This window comes from Protomyctophum bolini (genome assembly GCF_963924005.1).
Source record: "Protomyctophum bolini genome assembly, chromosome: 8".
NCBI lineage: Eukaryota > Metazoa > Chordata > Actinopteri > Myctophiformes > Myctophidae > Protomyctophum > Protomyctophum bolini.
The window spans coordinates 34,871,645-34,890,562 of NC_137869.1; the positions used below are offsets into that span (position 1 = coordinate 34,871,645).

The following is an 18,918-nucleotide window of genomic DNA, read 5'->3' on the forward strand; positions in this document are numbered from 1 at the left end:
ACGTCATATTTATACCATATCCATTCTATCCTATGTTAGTACATAACAGTGTAGCAATTCATTAACTTTGAGAGGCAAAATGTCTTCGTTTCCGAGGCTAGCCGATGAGTAAAACAAGCGAGATGTGAATCTCATTCAAAAATCTAAACCTCTCAATTAAAGCACTTAAACTACAATTCGAAACTGGCCCCAGTAGAAAATCAAATCAAAGCACACCCCGGTTTATATTGTGATTTATTTATTTTTTCATAGTTCCTTAATGTTTATTTGTATGCCGCCCCATAAGGTACCTCAGTCCCTATGCTCATATTGTATCTCTTACAGTATGAGCAGGGACTGAGGTACTATATGGGGCTAATTTGTATGTTATAAATTGAAAATGACGGACCCCAATGTAAAAGAAAAAGCCTTAGTGCTTGTTGGAGTCTTTTGATCCTCTTAGCAGACCTTGTATTGAACTGTGCTTTCCTGTGCTTATTCTACAAACTGTTAATAAAGTAATCAATCAATCAAATCTTTTTTGTTAGAACCTCAATGCTACAATGTCTAAAAAGAAGAAGACTAAGAGATTATCTCCAAGTGACAATGACGAGGAGGTAATTGGAATGTTAATTACACTGTTATATTTGATTTAGTCTATAACATGATTATATGAAGCTGCCCTAAAGCTATATGTAACATAAAGCTGAACAGTATGTGTAATGTTTTGCAGTCTTCCAACGAGCAAGATGGTGCAAGAAAACGCAAGCATTCTTCGAAGCATCATAGCTCCAGTTGTGACAGGTAAAGTATGTATACTTTGAGCATTAACCGATTCCTCTAAAAGCAGGTCAATCAAAATGAAGGTAATGTCATCATGATATTACAATATTGTCTCTCAATCTTTTTATTCATAGTGACATTTTAATTGGGTACAGGCTTTAGTTTAGACATACTATTGGTCCGACTGTCATTAGACCGAATGTTCGACCGCATCTCCGACCGTTGTTGGTCTGTTGGTGTGTCTAATCTGCGTGTGCATCCAATTTCAATTCCTATGACTATCAACAGAACACATAGATCAACGAAGAGCCACGACAAATACAGCACTTCCAAAAGCAATGATTTCCAAAGTGGTCGGCAGATCAAAAAAGCTGTCTACAAGCTGGAAAAAGATGTCACCCCTGAGACACGAAGGTCACACCACAGATCTGGGGAAAAGGTGGAGGGAAAAACTCCCTCACTGGCTACAGAACTGAGGGAGAAGGGATCTAAGCGGCGGGTGAATGACGACAGGGAAGAGGTTAAGAGGGCGGCAAAGCATTCCTACACTACCTCAGATAAGCACTCTGATGGATCACATCGACTCACATCAAAACAACGGAATGTCACACAAGAGCCTACGACAGCCAAGCCCTTACAATCTCAGGGACCCCCTAAGAAAGAAGTGAGTGTCGACTTCTTCAGTCGGTTTATATGCTTCTACAGAATGCTCTCTCTCTCTCTCTCTGTATATATACACACACAAATGACACAATACATACATACTGTATATATTATATATATATGGAAGATGAACTTGAATCTTACTGTAGTGTGTGTGTGTGTGTGTGTGTGTGTGTGTGTGTGTGTGTGTGTGTGTGCGTGTGTGTGCGCGCGTGTGTGTGTGTGTACAGTCGTGTGCACTTGATAGTGGTCGGCAGATCAAAAAAGCTGTCCACAAGCTTTCAAAAGATGTCACCCATGAAACACGAAGGTCACACCACAGATCTGGGGAAAAGGTGGAGGGAAAAACTCCCTCACTGGCTGCAGAACCGAGGGAGAAGGGATCTAAGCGGCGGGTGAATGACGACAGGGAAGAGGTTAAGAGGGCGGCAAAGCATTCTTACCCCACATGCAGTCACACTACCTCAGATAAGCACTCCGATGGATCACATCGACTCACATCAAAACAACGGAATGTCACACAAGAGCCTACGACAGCCAAGTCCTTACAATCTCAGGGGCCCCATAAGAAAGAAGTGAGTGTCGACTTCTTCAGTCGGTTTATATGCTTCTACACTACAGAATGCTCGTATTTGCTTAGGTCAAAGCTATGTTAAATGTACCGTTACTCACTAGTGAGTCACTAGTACAGTATGCTGTTTTTTATGTACTATGTGTCTATATATTTTCATTATCGGTTATTAGTATCGGTATCGGTCTTGAGAAGCATGAAGTTATTGGTGTTGTAAACTCTCAAGTACTGGACCCTCGTCTGGTTTGACAGACAGGTATTGTGTGCAGGCGGGGTGGTGTGTGATAATCCGGTTGAAGTATTCCTTTGGTACGGCGACTGCGGTGGCGGGCCCAGGAGAACAATAATGCGACACGAGACAGTATCACGCTAAAGGTTCACAAAGTTTATTACGCAAACAGGAACATATAGTGCTGGATCTTAGTGACGGTACAACAAGATATGAGACATAATAACATGCCTACTGCAACAAGGCTGACCTTGCTGTCCCGGAGATGTCTCTCGTAGCCTAACTATAAAGTATGCTACAGATCAGGCAGTACACAATACATATCAAGTACACTGTGTCTCACGTTCAAGTACACAGACATGGGCGTTCATGATTTTAACAATCAGTATTTGTTCAAAAAAATCAATGTCGTGCATCCCTTGAACCCTCATGTCACAAACAGTGCAATCATGCATGTTGGGAAGGCGGACTGCCATTGCCTAATTTTAAAATTATATATGGGTCACAAATCTTCATGTAACACCAATGTTCTTTTGGATTTTTTGGCGTGGCGTTTGCATACTAGTATGCAAATGTATGTGTGATATGTGTAAAGATGTAAAATAATAAGTACTATAAGTACCATTTCTTGTTTTAATATGACTCAATGTGTTGCAGAGTGTACATGATGGAACATCCAAAAAAAGAAATGTCACACAAGTGCATTCGACAGCCAAGCCCTTACAATCTCAGGTTCCTCCTAAGAAAGAAGAAGTGAGTATAGACTTCTTCACTCGGTTTATATGCTATATGTAAAATAATGGGCAGATCAAACTGGAGACTGTTTTTGCAGAGTGGAACATCAAAACAAAGGAATGTCACACAAGAGCCTCAGCCTTCGACAGCCACGACCTTACACAAGGTTCCCCCTAAGAAAGAAGTGAGCCGTCGCTGAAAGACGCATATATATATATATATATATATATGCGTCTTTCAGCGACGGTGTGCTCCGCATGCCATTTTCGCCAATATTACCCCCTAGCATTGCGCCGCAAATTATTTCTTCCGATTGGCTATGGCTGATCACATGACACGCGCGTCATGCAGTGCAATGCATGTTGGGAAGGCGGACTGCCATTACCTAATTAAAAAATTGTGTGTGTGATATGTGTAAAGATGTAAAATAATAAGTACAGTAAGTCCCATTTCTTTTAATATGACTCAATGTGTTGCAGAGTGTACATGATGGAACATCAAAAAAAAGGAATGTCACACAAGTGCCTTCAACAGCCAAGCCCTTACAATCTCAGGTTCCTCCTAAGAAAGAAGTGAGTGTAGACTTCTTCACTCGGTTTATATGCTATATGTAAAATAATGTGCAAACCAAACTGGAGACTGGTTTTAGTAATACTACAGTAAGTAATTCCCATTTCTTGTTTTAATATGACTCGATGTTTTGCAGAGTGTACATGATGGAACATCAAAACAAAGGAATGTCACACAAGAGCCTCAGCCTTCGACAGCCAAGCCCTTACACAAGGTTCCCCCTAAGAAAGAAGTGAGTGTCGACGTCTTCAGTCGTTTTATAATCTTCTACAGAATGCTCTTTCTCCCTCTCTGCCTCTGTGTGTGTGTGTGTGTGTGTGTGTCTGCCGTCTGAAGGTAAGGTGACTTGAACTACAAGAGGCACTACCGTGCAAGCTTAGGCGAGCTAGTCACCTTTATCATGAGATGAAAACGAGTATTCCTTTTGCAATCAGACTGTTTTTTCAATATTTGCGTTAATTCCACGCCCCCCTCTTCTGTAGCATTGCGCTAGGCTAACACTGCTGGGGACAATCTCCAAGCGCAACGGCGCTCTGTGTGCCTCCACGCCCCTTGTGCGACATTGATCTTTGCTCTGGCACCAATCTAGGCTTCTTTCAGCACCTTGAATGTGCATGCAATTTTAAAATTTACTTTAGTTTCGCCAATATTACCCCCTAGCATCGCACAGCAAATTCTTTCTTCCGATTGTCTACGGCCAATCACATGACACGCACGTCATGCAGTGCAATGCATGTTGGGAAAGCAGACTGCCATTACCTGATTTTAAAATGATGGGTCACAGTTTTTCAACACCAATGTTTGTTAGGTTTTTTGGCGTGGCATTTGCTACAGTGTGATATGTGTAAAGATGTTAAATAATAAGTAATTCCCATTTCTTGTTTTAATATGACTCAATGTGTTGCAGAGTGTACATGATGGAACATCAAAAAAAAGGAATGTCACACAAGTGCCTTCGACAACCAAGCCCTTACAATCTCAGGTTCCTCCTCAGAAAGAAGAAGTTAGTGTAGACTTCTTCACTCGGTTTATATGCTATATGTAAAATAACGTGCAGACCAAACTGGAGACTGTTTTTTGTAATGCTACATTAAGTAATTCCCATTTCTTGTTTTAATATGACTAAATGTATTTCAGTCTCAGAGTGTACATGATGGAACATCAAAAAAAATAAAAGTCATACAAGAGCCTCAGCCTTCGACAGCCAAGCCCTTACACAAGCCCTTACACCCTCAGGAAGAAGTGAGTGTCGACTTCTTCAGTCGGTTTATATGCTTCTACAGAATGCCCCCCTCTCTCTGTGTGTGTGTGTGTGTGTGTGTGTGTGTGTGTGTGTGTGTGTGTGTATATATTTATACCATATATATATATTGGGCTACAAGAGGCACCGCCGTGCAAGCTTAGGCGAGCTAGTCACCTTCATCGGGAGATGAAAACGAGCATTCCTTTTTCAATCTGACAGTTTTTTCAGTGTGTGTGTGTGTGTGTCTGTGTGTATATATATATTTGCGTTAATTCCACGCCCCCCTCTTCTGTAGAATTGCACTAGGCTAACACTGCTGGGGATTCATCTCTAAACGCGGCGGCGCTCCGTGTGCCTCCATGCCCCTTGTGCGACATTGATCTGTGCTCTGGCACCAATGTAGGCTTCTTTCACCACCTTCAATGTGCATGCATTTCTTTATTTAGTTTAATATTACCCCCTAGCATCGCGTAGCAAATCCTTTTTTCCGATTGGCTACGGCCAATCACGTGACAGTGCAATGCATGTTAGGAAGGCGGACTGCCATTATCTAATTTTATGGGTCACCGTTTTTCGTGTAACACCATTGATTTCTTTATTTAATTTTCTGGCATGGCGTTAGTATACATAAAATGTGTGTGTGATATGATCATTATGATGTGTAAAGATGTAAAATAATAAGTACGGTAATTCCCATTTCTTGTTTTAATATGACTCAATGTGTTGCAGAGTGTACATGATGGAACATCAACACAAAGGAATGTCACACAAGTGCCTTTGACAGCCAAGCCCTTACAATCTCAGGTTCCTCCTAAGAAAGAAGTGAGTATAGACTTCTTCATTCGGTTCATATGCTATATGTAAAATACGTGCATATCAAGCTGGAGACTGTTTTTTGTAATGCTACAGTAAGTAATGCCGATTTCTTGTTTTAATATGACTTATAAATGTGTTGCAGAGTGTACATGACGGAACACAGGTCCAACATCCAAGCCCTAACAATCTCTGGAAGCCCTTACAATTTAAAATTCCCCGTAAGAAAGAAGTGAGTGTAGAGTTTTTCAGTCGGTTTATATACTATATAAAATAATGGGCAAACCAAACTGGAGACTGTTTTTTGTAATGCTACAGTAAGTAATGCAGATTTCTTGTTTTAATATGACTTATAAATGTTGCAGAGTGTACATGATGGAACACAGGTCCGACATCTCTGGAAGCCCTTACAATCTCAAGTACCCCCTAAGAAAGAAGTGAGTGTAGACTTTTTCAGTCAGTTTATATACTATATAAAATAACATGCAGATCAAACTGGAGACAGGTTTTTGTAATGCTACAGTAAGTAATGCCCATTTCTTGTTTTAATATGACTCATAATGTGTTGCAGAGTGTACATGATGGAACACAGATCCGACAGCCAAGCCCTTACAAACTCTGGAAGCCATTACAATCTCAGGTTTCCCCTAAGAAAGAAGAAGTGAGTGTATCTTCTGTGTCTTCTTCAGTCGGTTATATTATATAAAATAATGTGCAGACCGAACTGGAGACTGTTTTTTTTGTAATGCTACAGTAAGTAAGTCCCATTTCTTGTTTTAATATGACTCAATGTGTTGCAGAGTGTACATGATGGAACATCAAAACAAAGGAATGTCACACAAGTGCCTTCGACAGCAAAGCCCTTACAATCTCAGGTTCCTCCTCAGAAAGAAGTGAGTGTAGACTTCTTCACTCGGTTCATATGCTATATGTAAAATAATATGCAGACTGAACTGGAGACTGTTTGTTTTGTAATGCTAGAGTAATTAATTCCTATTTCTTGTTTTAATACGACTCAATGTGTTGCAGAGTGTACATGATGGAACATCAAAACAAAGGAATGTCACACAAGTGCCTTCGACAGCCAAGCCCTTACAATCTCAGGTTCCTCCTCAGAAAGAAGAAGTGAGTGTAGACTTCTTCACTCGATTTATATGCTATATGTAAATTAACGTGCAAACCAAACTTGAGACTGTTTTTTGTAATGCTACAGTAAGTAATGTCCATTTCTTGTTTTAATAAGACTCCTAATGTATTGCAGAGTGTACATGATGGAACACAGGTTCGACAGCCAAGCCCTTACAATCTGTGGAACATTGGTCCGAGAGCCAAGCCCTTACAATCTCAGGTTCCTCCTAAGAAAGAAGTGAGTGTAGACTTCTTCAGTCGGTTCATATGCTATATGTAAAATAATGTGCAGACCAAACTGGAGACAGTTTTTTTTTGTAATGCTACAGTAAGTAATGCCCAGTTCTTGTTTTAATACGACTCAATGTGTTGCAGAGTGTACATGATGGAACATCAAAACAAAGGAATGTCACACAAGTGCATTCGACAGCCAAGCCCTTACAATCTCAGGTTCCTCCTCAGAAAGAAGAAGTGAGTGTAAACTGTATACTGTCTGTATATATGTAAAATAATGTGCACTGCAAATGCAAACCAAACTTAATATGACTCATAATGTGTTGCAGAGTGTACATGATGGGACACAGGTCTATGACAATGACATTGAGGTGAGCATGATTGTTCATTTACTTTTTTCTTAATTATTTCTAAATTTTTAATGACCCTAATGTCAAGTAATGAAATCAGCTTGAGGGAGTATTTATTGGCGAATGAGTTCCCTGCTACCTACTGTATCATAATGTAATATGTTATGGAACCAGCTTTGGTTTTACAAAGGCCTCCTCAGTGATGGACCGAAGGCAGTCAAAGTTTTAATGAGAAACCGTCTACACCAATCTTTTAGCTGAAATAATCTACAAGCTCCCAACGTGTTGCACTGCAAGCTGCAGAAGTATATCTGCTATTTTCGTCAAATGTCAGCCTATTTAATAATATGCTGATATTAACCTTGTACAATATATTGTAGATGGAGGTGGTTGAGGAGCTGCATGAGGCTCGCTCTAAGGACATCCTGGGGTTGAGGCTAGTGAAGAGCTATGGAGAACTCACCTCTATGGATCCATCAGTGGAGGTTGTCACAGAGGTTGTCACAGAGGGGCCTGGTGAGTTTTAGCATCATCAAATGACACCTCATAATAATTTAACCACTTAAATTCAATATACTATATATATTTGACTGGGTTCTATACTTTTTTCACTCTACACCAAATCACAGCTGAAAACAGACGATCTACTAGCTCACAACTCGTCGTGTTGAACGCTTTGTGAGCTTGTAGATTGGCTATTTCCACCAAATGTTGACATGCAAGGGTTCATGTGGTTAAAAAAGTGTACCTAGAGATGTACTGTAAACCATTCCACACGCCAACTTGTTTTATGATATGCTTCCCTTCCTGAGATATGAACCATTTATGCACCTTTACCTGATGTGACCTTGACCGTTTAGACCCAAAAGTTAGTTTGGGACAATCTACTGAACATTCCGACCTGGCTCTGTGTTCTCCCCCCCCCCCCCACCCTGACAAGCACTTGGAATGTAGGCATTGATGCATTATATTTAAAAAAAAGATTTTTTTTCTTTTTTCATTTGCCTGTAATACTTTCATTCTCTATGCATTTTTGTTCTTAGCGGGATACTGTGATTATTACACAGTAGGATTTGACATGAATTCAGCATGATTTTATGTTTCTTTTCACTTCAGTAATCATTGCTATGGACACAAATATTCTCCTCAGTCACCTGGATTTTGTGAAGAAGATCATGTCTCATGGCCTTGGAGGTGCGTAGGTCAATTTATGGTTTTCCTACCTAGTTTCAGTTATCTTAATGATGCTTTGAGACCCAAAAAGGATGTCAATACAAGCAACTGTATTATTTAATAAAAAATCACATTTTTAAATGATTCTTTCTGGAATTAATCTGGAGTTGGTCATATTTTGATTTGAGACTAGTAGCCTCTGAACCCTGCTGCTGTAGTCAACAGTTGTTTCTGTTATCTTAACTGTTCTAAGTGTAAGCTTTATTTATTATTATTATAAAAGCTTATTTATTTAAGCTTTTATTATTAGTGCAACATGCCTACATACAGTATGACCATTTAGGGGAGGTTTAGCAGTACAGAAAATTTCAGAAATAGTTTGTCACATGAGAGATTTAGTTATATTTGTATTTTGCCCTCTTTGCATTTTCAGAAAATCAACAACAACCTTTGTCTCATGTTGTAGAATGCAGAGTTTATCACTACACATCCAATCTAGTAATATTACACCACACTAGCCTTATAATTTATACTTATACTAAGCTTATACTAAGACACTACTTTGTCTCAAGTGTGTTATTTAATTAAACTGAAAAATGTTGGGTGTGAAATGTGAATCATGTTGATGCTTTCTTCAGTCAGAATTCTGTCATTTCTCTGGGAGGCAGACTTTGGTTCGACATAGCATTGGTCCGACTGGATTAAGGTTAGTGAGGGATGCGTTAAGGTTGGTGACTGGATTAAGGTTGGTGAGGGATGCGTTGCTCCGTGCTTGCGGTTATGGTTAGGTTGGGGTTTGAGGTATAGTAGGTTGTCGTTTGGACCAATGGTATGTCGGAACTAAAGCATGCACCCCATTTCTCTTGTAAATATGCCTCCTCCCTCATTTGTCTTGTAGCAATGGGCTTCCCTGTGATCCTGATCCCCTGGGTGGTGCTTCAGGAGCTGGACTCGTTGAAGAATGGGAAGGGGCTTCGTGAATCTGTGGCTCGCCTGGCTTGTCCAGCAGTCCACTTCATTTACATGTGTCTTAAGAAGCAGGATTCAGGAGTCTGGGGGCAATCAATGCAACAGGCCTCTCAGAGTTGCCGTAAGTTCCAACTTGAGTCAGATCGTCTTAAAGTGAGAGCAAAGTTAAGATCAAAATCAAATGCATCCCTGCTCGAGACTTGCGTGGGTGTAATTGGTCGTGACCTTCACATTCTTCCCACAGGTGCATAACGCTCCTCCAGTAGAGGCAACTAGCATGCTTGTAGAGCGGTCACCATTAGTGACTATACGGACGCACAAACATATTGGAAATTATTTACAATTAAGATGATATCAAACTAAACTCCTGTATTTATATACGCTGAAAAAAGAAGAAATTACAGCAATGGTGCTAGCAATATATTCTTTGAATGGGGGCCTGCCCCTCAATTGTACTCTGAATTTAAATAAAGGTTAGCATTCTCACACAAGGTATCCTATGTCCACAATAGTGCTGTATGAAAAATAAATGACAGTCAACGCAATCAATATTTATCTCTTTCTGCCTGGTGCAGTCATACTGTAGTTGGGTTTCTTTTGACCAAACTTCAGTGTGATCATCAGTATACTATAAACATACAATCTTCAACTGTGTACGTGTTCCAATGGAACAGAATGTTACTGAATGTTCCCGCAGTCAATTATTGACACTACTGTATGAGCACCTACACATTGTATATAACATGCTCTCACAATGACATGTACTTCCCTAATGGTAAGCTGTGTGCTTTTGTGTACTGTGTAAATTACTTATGCTTTGTATGCACAATAAAATCCTCATTACTCTAGGAGTTAAATTACCATAGCTCTGAGGATTTTGCTGTGTGTCCTGTGGCACTAAGGTGAGTTCAGTACATGCATGTATGTACTTCGTTGGTAGTTCTGTGTCAGTAGAGGTTTCTTGTTTCAGGGGACAAATCTACTTTGACTGAAACATGCACATCTAATTGGACTCTAATCAGCTGTGCATGATTAGAGTCAGCAGCTACAGAGCCTTCAAGTACAAACTAGTAAAGAAGCGTTGCAGATATGTGAAGAGTGCTGCGTTCTGCACTGTGCAGCCAGAAACTTGTTGCACATGTGCACATGTGTAATGCTGGATTGTCACATTACAGCATAATGTGTCACATTATGCTGTTGTAACGCTTCAATTTCCCCTCTGGGATTAATAAAGTAAATCTCATCTCATTGTCACTGTACCATGTTCCAAAGCAGTTTGAATATTGTATGAAGAAATTGTTCCCCAGCTCAAAAACCTGATTTACACGTGTCCCGTGCCGAAAATACCACAACATCGTAGGAATTAAATTATACAGAAATATTATGTATTTCATATAATTTAGTCATCAGTTTCTCTCTGCATTTCAAGCTGAGCTCTCTTGCAAGAAGTCTGATAGTGAGGAAGTGTCCAGGAATGTCATTTAAAAAGGCATCTACAAGAATTTGACAATCTTATGAATATGTGCAGTGTTGATATAGAGTCGACCCCTCCTTGACCTTTTCCTCTCCCCCTCTCTGTAAGTGAGTACATTCTAGTGTTTCCTGGTAATACAGAGGGCTAAAGCGAACATTTTTGATGTCTCCAGTTTGGTCATCTTGTCCTTGTGTTGTGTGACCTGTCATTGTCTCTGTCCCTCCACACAGAGGACCTGACTACTAACAACAACGATGACCGAGTACTGCAGTGCTGCCTGCAGTACCAGAGTCTATACCCAGAGCGCGCTCTCTTCCTGTGCACGTGAGTTAAAGTACAGACACACAACTCACCCCACTACCCGGCCTTCACTACAGAACTACTTGTTTGCTTTGCTCAATACCGCAGTGTGTGTTGTGAGCACGTGCCATTGTGCATGTGTCCCCTGTGGATACTGTACACTGTACAGTACATGCATGTCAGTGTGTTTGAGTCCAGCAAAAGATGGTTCCAGTTGGGAGGAGCGAGAAATGCAGGCAGACATACTGACACATGTTAGACAGAAGGAGATATACATACAATACAGCCAGAGACATTGAGTCATCGAAAAGTATTAGGTGAAGCAATAGAATGCTTTTTGGTCATTTCATTAGGACCTCAACACCATCATATCCATCGGTTGTGTGGCTGTGTCTCTTGCGTTGCAGAAGCCTTGTCGTCTACCATTAACAGTACTACATTTACTCTGCTCTCACTGCTACAGTACATCCTAACGTCTGCCAGCTTCTGCATGAAGCAAAAGTCAATTTCTGTCATTTAACAGAATAGACTGACAGACCTGACGTCTATGTTCCTCTGTTCTCCAGTAATGACAAGAACCTATGCAGTAAGTCTCTGATTAGCGGGGTGAAGGCCGTCAACAAAGCAGACCTAGAGGAGGAGGCGAAGACATATGGACATAGTCCACACCCTACAGTGGTCCCCTGTGATGGGGCAAAGACATATGGACATAGTCCACACCCTACAGTGGTCCCCTGTGATGGGGCAAAGACATATGGACATAGTCCACTCCCCACACTGGTGGCACATGATTGGACAAAGACATATGGACATAGTCCTCAACCCACGCTGGAGGTGCGTGATGGGGGGAGACCTATCATGCAGAACGAAACAACAGCAGCACCCACTCTCGGCGAGAGAACTGGCGGTTGGCAACGATTAAATAAAGGTCAGATGTCAGGAAGATGCCTTGTGCTTGTGTAAAATTGTTTAATCATCACAAAATGTATACCAGAGTAATTGTAATTAATGTTGGCTAATCATAAGTCAATAAGTCATGAACATTTGTATACGATAATGTAACTTAAAATAACCATGCCATTTGTGATTTTCATACCTTACTGAAATGAAAGGAATCCAACGGCATCCCTAAAAATCTAACAACTTACAGTATGCTTTGGAAAATAGCCAGTGATTTCAAGTATACAGTGAGTGATAATCAATGGGTTAAGCATTCCACACTGTTGGTATGGTCCTTTAAGCACATGTGACACACACACACACACACACACACACACACACACACACACACACATACAGTACAAATTGATACACTGTGTTTATTTAAATCATCACTATTGTTTCCAGGTAAGCCCCTCAATGAGAATGAAAGAGGCGAGGAGGTGGAGGAAAAGACTACTGAGCTCAGCAACTGTGTGTCACTGATGGAGGACTGCCTCACGGAGGTGCTGTCTGCCATCCTGGAGGCAGAGATGAAGGCTGCCTATGAAGACCTATGGGAGGAGGTACACACAGAACAGACCTTTATTAAAATCCATTGAAATTAGCTGAATTCAAAATGTAGATGTTTGTAGCTCTCCCGTTCTGCATTTTCACGATTTAAATATATACAGTACGCCGGTATACAGGCATTTGTAAGTATACTGTAATTTGCCAGTGTTTATGTGCGAGTGGCTGCTACATAACTCAAAGCACTTAGAATTGATATAAAGTGGTTATATTGTGGGTCGAAATGTTGGGTAAATTCATGAGGTCAAAGGGACTCTCATCCAAGAACAGATATGTGCATCTGTGTGTGAACATGAGTAAATGATTGAGTAGAATAACTAATTGAATGGCTATGTATTTGCTCTAAGGGAGGTCTAGGTTGCTAGGTTATGTAAAAAGGACAGACTCACTTGCAAAGTTTGAATGTAACCTATCACTTTTTAATTCCACATTTTCATTGTTCATTGTCCATTGAGTTCACTTGGTCACTGTGTTGTTCCTTCTGTCACCAGATCGTTTATGTCAAACCGCCCTGGAGCCTTAAGGCTGTCCTGGAGTGTTTGAACAAACACTGGATCGCTGTTTTTGGGAGCATTGTCCCAAGGCATCAGCAGCAAACTGTGAAGAATCTCATTGTCTTCTTCTCGCCAGGTATATATAGTATATTGAACCACATGCAAATGCTTTGTAAATTGTGACAGAAATGAATGTCATCTTGACAAACAGCGGACACAGAAAGAGTTTCTCCATCGCATCCATTTGCCACCCAAGCAGAACTATAAATAAGTTTCAAGGGATGAGTCATCCTCTGCTATACTACCTAGTACTACCTATAATGCCTGTTTGCATGGTGGGGGGGGTACCTGTCTGTCTGTCCGTCTGTATGTCTGTCTGTCTGTCCTGCCCTCTGTGCTAGTGCACCACAGAACTATATATCCAGGAATGAGGTCGCGCAGAAATGGGACGTTCAAAAGTGTGTCAGTAAGAAGTGTGTCAGAAAGATGCTGAGTCGCCCCCTCCCGGCTTTCAGCCACCCCTTGCTCTGCACTGCACTATTTCCCTTTATACCTCCAGTTTGTGTGTGTGCGTGCGTGCAAGCAACCTCTTTTCCGCCACATCCGTCTGTGTGGGGGTGATTGCTCAATGCTCAGAACAACACTGGTTCCGTAAACTGCTTTAAGCATGTTAATAGATAAATATGATGGAATTGCAAGGCCCCAGTCTGTTCTGTTCTGTAGCATGACTCTGGACTTTTTTCCTTGTTTGTTTTAACACCCCCCCCCCCCCCCCCCCCCTCGCATTCTGGCTCTGGGCCAGCACTGTGGGAGTATGGCAAGAAGGGGAAGAGGAGGAGGCAGGACTGGGAGGGGCAGAGGAGAATAACCCGTGCACATGGCTAAAAACATGTTCAGTAGTGGAAAAGTACTGCATATTTCGCTGCCTGGGCATTTTTGTGTGGCTCTGCGTGTGCGCATGTGTTGTGTACTTAACATGTGCATGCTAATATGCTAATGTTTGTGTGATCGAGAGAGGGCATTGCAGTGAGAGTGTGACATTGTAAGCAGGTTGTAAAGGGAGACAACCCAACACCCCCCCCCACACACACACACACACACACACACACACACACACACACACACACACAGTCAAGCTGAGTTGGCTTGTTTTTTCAAAGGATATCTCACTGATTTCCTGTTCGCCTTTTCTACCACTTAACCTTTATCCTCATAACGGTTTTCTCTATTATAATATTCATTTGCATAATGCTGCAGAGCGATGCAAGTTCACGTACAGCAATTCCTACTGGTAAACATAGCATGCTGTTAACATTCATACTTGTCCTAGTATTTCTGATGTCCGTGATGCTGTTTTGCATGTACTGTACTACTCAGTACTGTATGTGTGTCTGTCTGCGTTTGTGTTATCCCTTCTGATCTTTTCTGCTGTCTGTTTCATCTCCTCATATCACTTCAGGTAAAGCAGTAGATTGCAGCACAATGCTGGTGGCTCTCTGTGAAGCTAAGTCGATACTGGAGGACTTTCTGTGTAGGTCCAATTATGGCAACCGTGTTCCTACCACTCTCACCTCATTGGACGGCATTATACGGAAGCTACGACCTCAGACAAAACAGCAACCTGAGGTGTGTGTGTGTGTGTGTGTGTGTGTGTGATGTCACAGTACAATTGGAAAACCAGTCAGATTGAAGGTGCACTCTGTTTCACCGTCGGAGGTGCGCCGCCTCCCGACTGTGACTTCAGAATTGTAAATCATCGTAATCATCTGTACTGTTGTGATCTCTAGAAGACCCTCGGTCTGGCTCTGACAGGCGGGTGGTGTGTGACAATCCAGTTGAAGTATTCCTTTGGTACAACGACGGGCCCGGGAGAACAATAACATGACACAGAGACAGTATCACGCTATTGGTTCACAAAGTTTATTACACAGACAGGGAATATAGTGCTGGATCATAGTGACGCACTACCCCTCTCTCTGTTTCTGGCGCCCCCTACTGGTATAAATAAGTCACATACTCGTGCTCATTTACACAGGTAGGTACACGGACATTGCTGGTTGTAGGAGTGGTTGCACCACTCAAAAATAATATATACTGTAGACACACAACACACAAACTGTGGTTGTCTACACCCTCTTCAGAACAAACATCACGGGTTGACAGTGACTATATACATGGGGGAATTAGTCATCATTTTGAGAAGTGTGTTCTCTAAACTATTTGGTGCTTGTAATGTTTAAGGCTAAGGAGAAAGTAGCTGTACCCGAGAACATAGCAACATGGGTCTCTCACCAGCACGAAAACTCACCAACGCCTATGCAGAACTCTCACCAGGATGTGTGGGCTCTGTTTGAGGGCATCTGGATGAATTGCATGGAATTATGGTGAGCAAAAATGTAAGAACATTTCACCTATGAATAATCCTGAATCTGGACTGGTATATCTGAATCACTGGTTCTCTTGCACTCTGCTGTCATTTTCCAGCTTGAAGGTGTTTGAGGCTCTACACTTTGACCCCAACACCATGCAGGTGAATTGGCCACCGGGATTTCCCCCTCCACTGCAGGTTGCCGTGGACAAATTGCATCACCTATTATCCGTGGTCACTCAGCTGATCCACGCTTTCCACAGGTATTCCCGTCCACGTCCGTGTTTAGCCTGAATTTTCCCCATCAGTGTTTTTCTTTCTTTGTCCTTTCTTTTCTCTCTCTCTGTTGATACTGCTATGTGTCATGGTTGCACTAAACGAAATCTCATCGTATGTCTCATACAGTGACAAATATCTTATCTTATCTTATGAACATTGTAGTTTGAAAGCTAATCGAAGCCTATTTACTTTATACTTGACCGGGCGCACTAGTATTTCTACACTAGGGGATTTCAACTGGTGGTCCGTGAAGGTATTGCATGTAGTCCCTGACCATGCATTTATGTAGGAAAGATTTGTTTTTAATCGACCACTAGTTGAGAAACAGTGCACTAAATGACCTGGTGATGAAGTGAATCAAGTGGATTGACTGGTTGAGTAACCATTATTAGGAAATATGCCCATCCTACTATAAATGTCTCTGCGTACGTACCTGTGTGTGTACGGTTGTAATGCACGTAACTCAAGAACCGTTTGAACCCACCGACTTCACATTCGACACACGTGTTCCACCCCCCCGCAGGAAGTGCAGTGCCCGGTATCGAGTCGGTCGGACCCAAAAGGCTCTGGTCAGCTCTGCCAGTGGGCCTAATCAGCCTAAATCCCCTCACCTGTGCAATGTTCAGCCTCTGCCTCAGCCAATTGATTGCCATGGCAATTCTACACCTGCAAAGTGCAAATGATTCTTTAACCACTCCACCTTTCACAGTCAGTTTGCACTTTTCACACACAGGCAGAGAGACAAATACAGAGATCTCCATGTGGGACACAGACAGATAGTTAAAACGAGTGCTATGACAAGTTGACAGCAGATATTATTAGGTTCCCCAGTTGCATCGCTCTCAAGTAGGCCGATGGCCAACGGGTACGTACAGGTCTAGTATAATGTATCTGCTTGCTCGTACATAAATTGCAATGAATCAGACTTTAATATGGAAGGTTAGTGAAGAGAAATGGGCAACTATGGGAAAGGAATATATATATATATATATATATATATATATATATATATATATATATACACACATATTTTCTTTTTAGCTCTGCCTCTGGACCATTATAGCATATGTCAGTTTTGATTCACCTCAAATTAACAATTAACTGTCAATATTTCATCAAGCATTTCACCCCACACCACACACATATTCCCCCTCCCAACACAAAAGTGGTCCCCAGGTTGATTCTTAGTTAGGGTGGTGGTCCCTGGTTCATAATCGGTTGAAAACCCCTGCTCTACACCAGATATGTTTGCTGAAAATAACAAGCGTTTCTGTAACACGTTGTGAAATTGGATATGTTCTGTATATGTGTGGAATGTTTGTTCCTAGAATAGGGGCGGGCACTAGGTTTCACAGGGTTAAGGGTCGTGACCCCTGACTGCTGATCTCTGTATGCTCTTGGTTGTAGTTTTTCTTTTAGGTTTTATGACCTCAATTACACCCAGACCACAGAGAATGTTAAAAGTTCAGGTTTTTTGGGTGCAATTGAGCTCAGAAAACCTTAAAAATAATAATATATATATATATATATACTGTATATATATATATTTATGTCACAATCTCTTTAAAGCCTGCGTATGCAGGGCTGGTGTAGCTGGTATCATTGATACCGCAAAGGAACACTTTGAAAAGATTGGTGTAGTCCGGGCATAAGAATCCAAAGATAAAGAGCAAATGTGCAATCTTGGCAAAGTTGGCATACAGTGCAGCACTACTGTGGTGCTTCTCACAAAAGATATTGTACCTTCTAAAATTCTTATTTAGGCCTCTCTCTTTCTATGTCTCTTTTTCCAACAAATGTCATTCACTTCCTCTATCCTGTCTCTAAACCCAGTCCCAACTCCCAGGCCTCTGTCCTTAAAATCAGTAGGCCCATTGTTAAATGTGTCCTCGGCGTGTCCCTTCCTCCAGTAGACTCCCTCTAGTATTTGGCCAGGCTGTAATCTGTTTGACCTTGTACCTCTGCCTAATCAGCTGGCCCATGACGCATTCAAACATGGCTTTATCTCTCTACCATTTGGAACAAGAGCGTGACTGTTTTCCCTTGTATTGTGTACATAACGTGCTGGCATCCACGTCACCATTGCAGTGCATCCATACACCTTTCTGTACACATTGCACACAAACGTTTCTATATAAGCGATCAATAACATGGTCGCTTATAGTCCATTGCACACAAAAGTATGCTTTTTTGACCAGTCACCATGTAAAAAACCCCTCTCATTCACTTCATGTCTCTCTTGGTTGCGTGACACTCCTGGCATCCCACTTGGACAATAGTAATGTAGTCATCTAAATATCAAACATAATTGAACATTATTGGCGCGGCCCCAATTGTCTGTGAGCAAATCGGAATGCTCGGCTCTTTGAACCCCTCACACTGACTACAGGATAATCTTGCCAAATAATTGCTCTCAATCAAGTTCAAAATTGGACCGACCTGCCCAATAGTTGGGAGGGGCATTTCCGACCTGAAATCAGTTTGGCCTAAAATGTTACCAGAAACAATTGTTCTTTAGCACTCTCCTATGAAGAGGGTTTGGATGTTGAAGGAGAATAGTACTATCTGCAGTGGAAAATTAATTATACAACAGGTCGTTTCGAGGAAGCAATCTGCTTGGTTGAAACAGCCTTCTAGCCGTGCTTCAAACCAGCATCATGGAACGGCTAATCAAAACAAAGAATTCAGCTGCTCTGTTCTCCCAGAGTGCAGCAACCTCGGTGGTTAGGCTAGCTAGTTTCTTGGGACATTTGTGGTCGTATTGGCTACGTATTGGCTATTTCAGCGATTTTCTTCGTTTATAAGACCAACTGTCGAGGGGGTGGTTTAATGTCATTAATGCACTTCTGCGGTGCTTTCGTAACTTTCCTGCAGCATTGCAGGCGTGCATTAATGACGTTAAACCACCCCCTCGAGCGTAATATTCCAAAATGGTTCCAAAAGTGAGTAATGTTGAACCGGTACCTACTACCATGCAGTGGGAAAGTGCCATAATAAGTGAGATTTTCTAATGGCTGTTGTGTGCGTGCGTGCGTGCGTTAATGGAATGAAGCA

The 18,918-nt window shown here is 41.6% G+C and overlaps 1 protein-coding gene across 4 annotated transcripts in view; it reads left to right on the top strand.

Moving 5' to 3' along the window:
- Positions 1 to 18,918, top strand: part of swt1 (SWT1 RNA endoribonuclease homolog) — a 32,151-nt gene that overhangs the window by 467 nt on the left and 12,766 nt on the right. The window contains exons 2-30 of one of the 4 annotated variants that reach the window (XM_080769528.1): positions 528 to 596; positions 713 to 783; positions 1,051 to 1,426; positions 1,656 to 2,000; positions 2,883 to 2,978; positions 3,058 to 3,144; positions 3,440 to 3,532; positions 3,667 to 3,762; positions 4,438 to 4,533; positions 4,668 to 4,772; positions 5,503 to 5,595; positions 5,732 to 5,818; positions 5,952 to 6,023; positions 6,158 to 6,247; positions 6,387 to 6,479; positions 6,616 to 6,711; positions 6,848 to 6,952; positions 7,090 to 7,185; positions 7,278 to 7,319; positions 7,679 to 7,814; positions 8,415 to 8,492; positions 9,370 to 9,561; positions 11,145 to 11,238; positions 11,781 to 12,142; positions 12,562 to 12,719; positions 13,215 to 13,353; positions 14,677 to 14,843; positions 15,459 to 15,601; positions 15,702 to 15,848. In XM_080769528.1, the coding sequence (XP_080625654.1) occupies positions 543 to 596; positions 713 to 783; positions 1,051 to 1,426; positions 1,656 to 2,000; positions 2,883 to 2,978; positions 3,058 to 3,144; positions 3,440 to 3,532; positions 3,667 to 3,762; positions 4,438 to 4,533; positions 4,668 to 4,772; positions 5,503 to 5,595; positions 5,732 to 5,818; positions 5,952 to 6,023; positions 6,158 to 6,247; positions 6,387 to 6,479; positions 6,616 to 6,711; positions 6,848 to 6,952; positions 7,090 to 7,185; positions 7,278 to 7,319; positions 7,679 to 7,814; positions 8,415 to 8,492; positions 9,370 to 9,561; positions 11,145 to 11,238; positions 11,781 to 12,142; positions 12,562 to 12,719; positions 13,215 to 13,353; positions 14,677 to 14,843; positions 15,459 to 15,601; positions 15,702 to 15,848 (3,809 nt within the window). In that variant the 5' untranslated portion in view covers positions 528 to 542. Of the gene's footprint in view, positions 1 to 527; positions 597 to 712; positions 784 to 1,050; positions 1,427 to 1,655; positions 2,001 to 2,882; positions 2,979 to 3,057; positions 3,145 to 3,439; positions 3,533 to 3,666; positions 3,763 to 4,437; positions 4,534 to 4,667; positions 4,773 to 5,502; positions 5,596 to 5,731; positions 5,819 to 5,951; positions 6,024 to 6,157; positions 6,248 to 6,386; positions 6,480 to 6,615; positions 6,712 to 6,847; positions 6,953 to 7,089; positions 7,186 to 7,277; positions 7,320 to 7,678; positions 7,815 to 8,414; positions 8,493 to 9,369; positions 9,562 to 11,144; positions 11,239 to 11,780; positions 12,143 to 12,561; positions 12,720 to 13,214; positions 13,354 to 14,676; positions 14,844 to 15,004; positions 15,114 to 15,458; positions 15,602 to 15,701; positions 15,849 to 18,918 lie in introns of those variants that run through there. The other 3 variants (XM_080769529.1, XM_080769530.1, XM_080769531.1) reach the window with 3 other exon arrangements.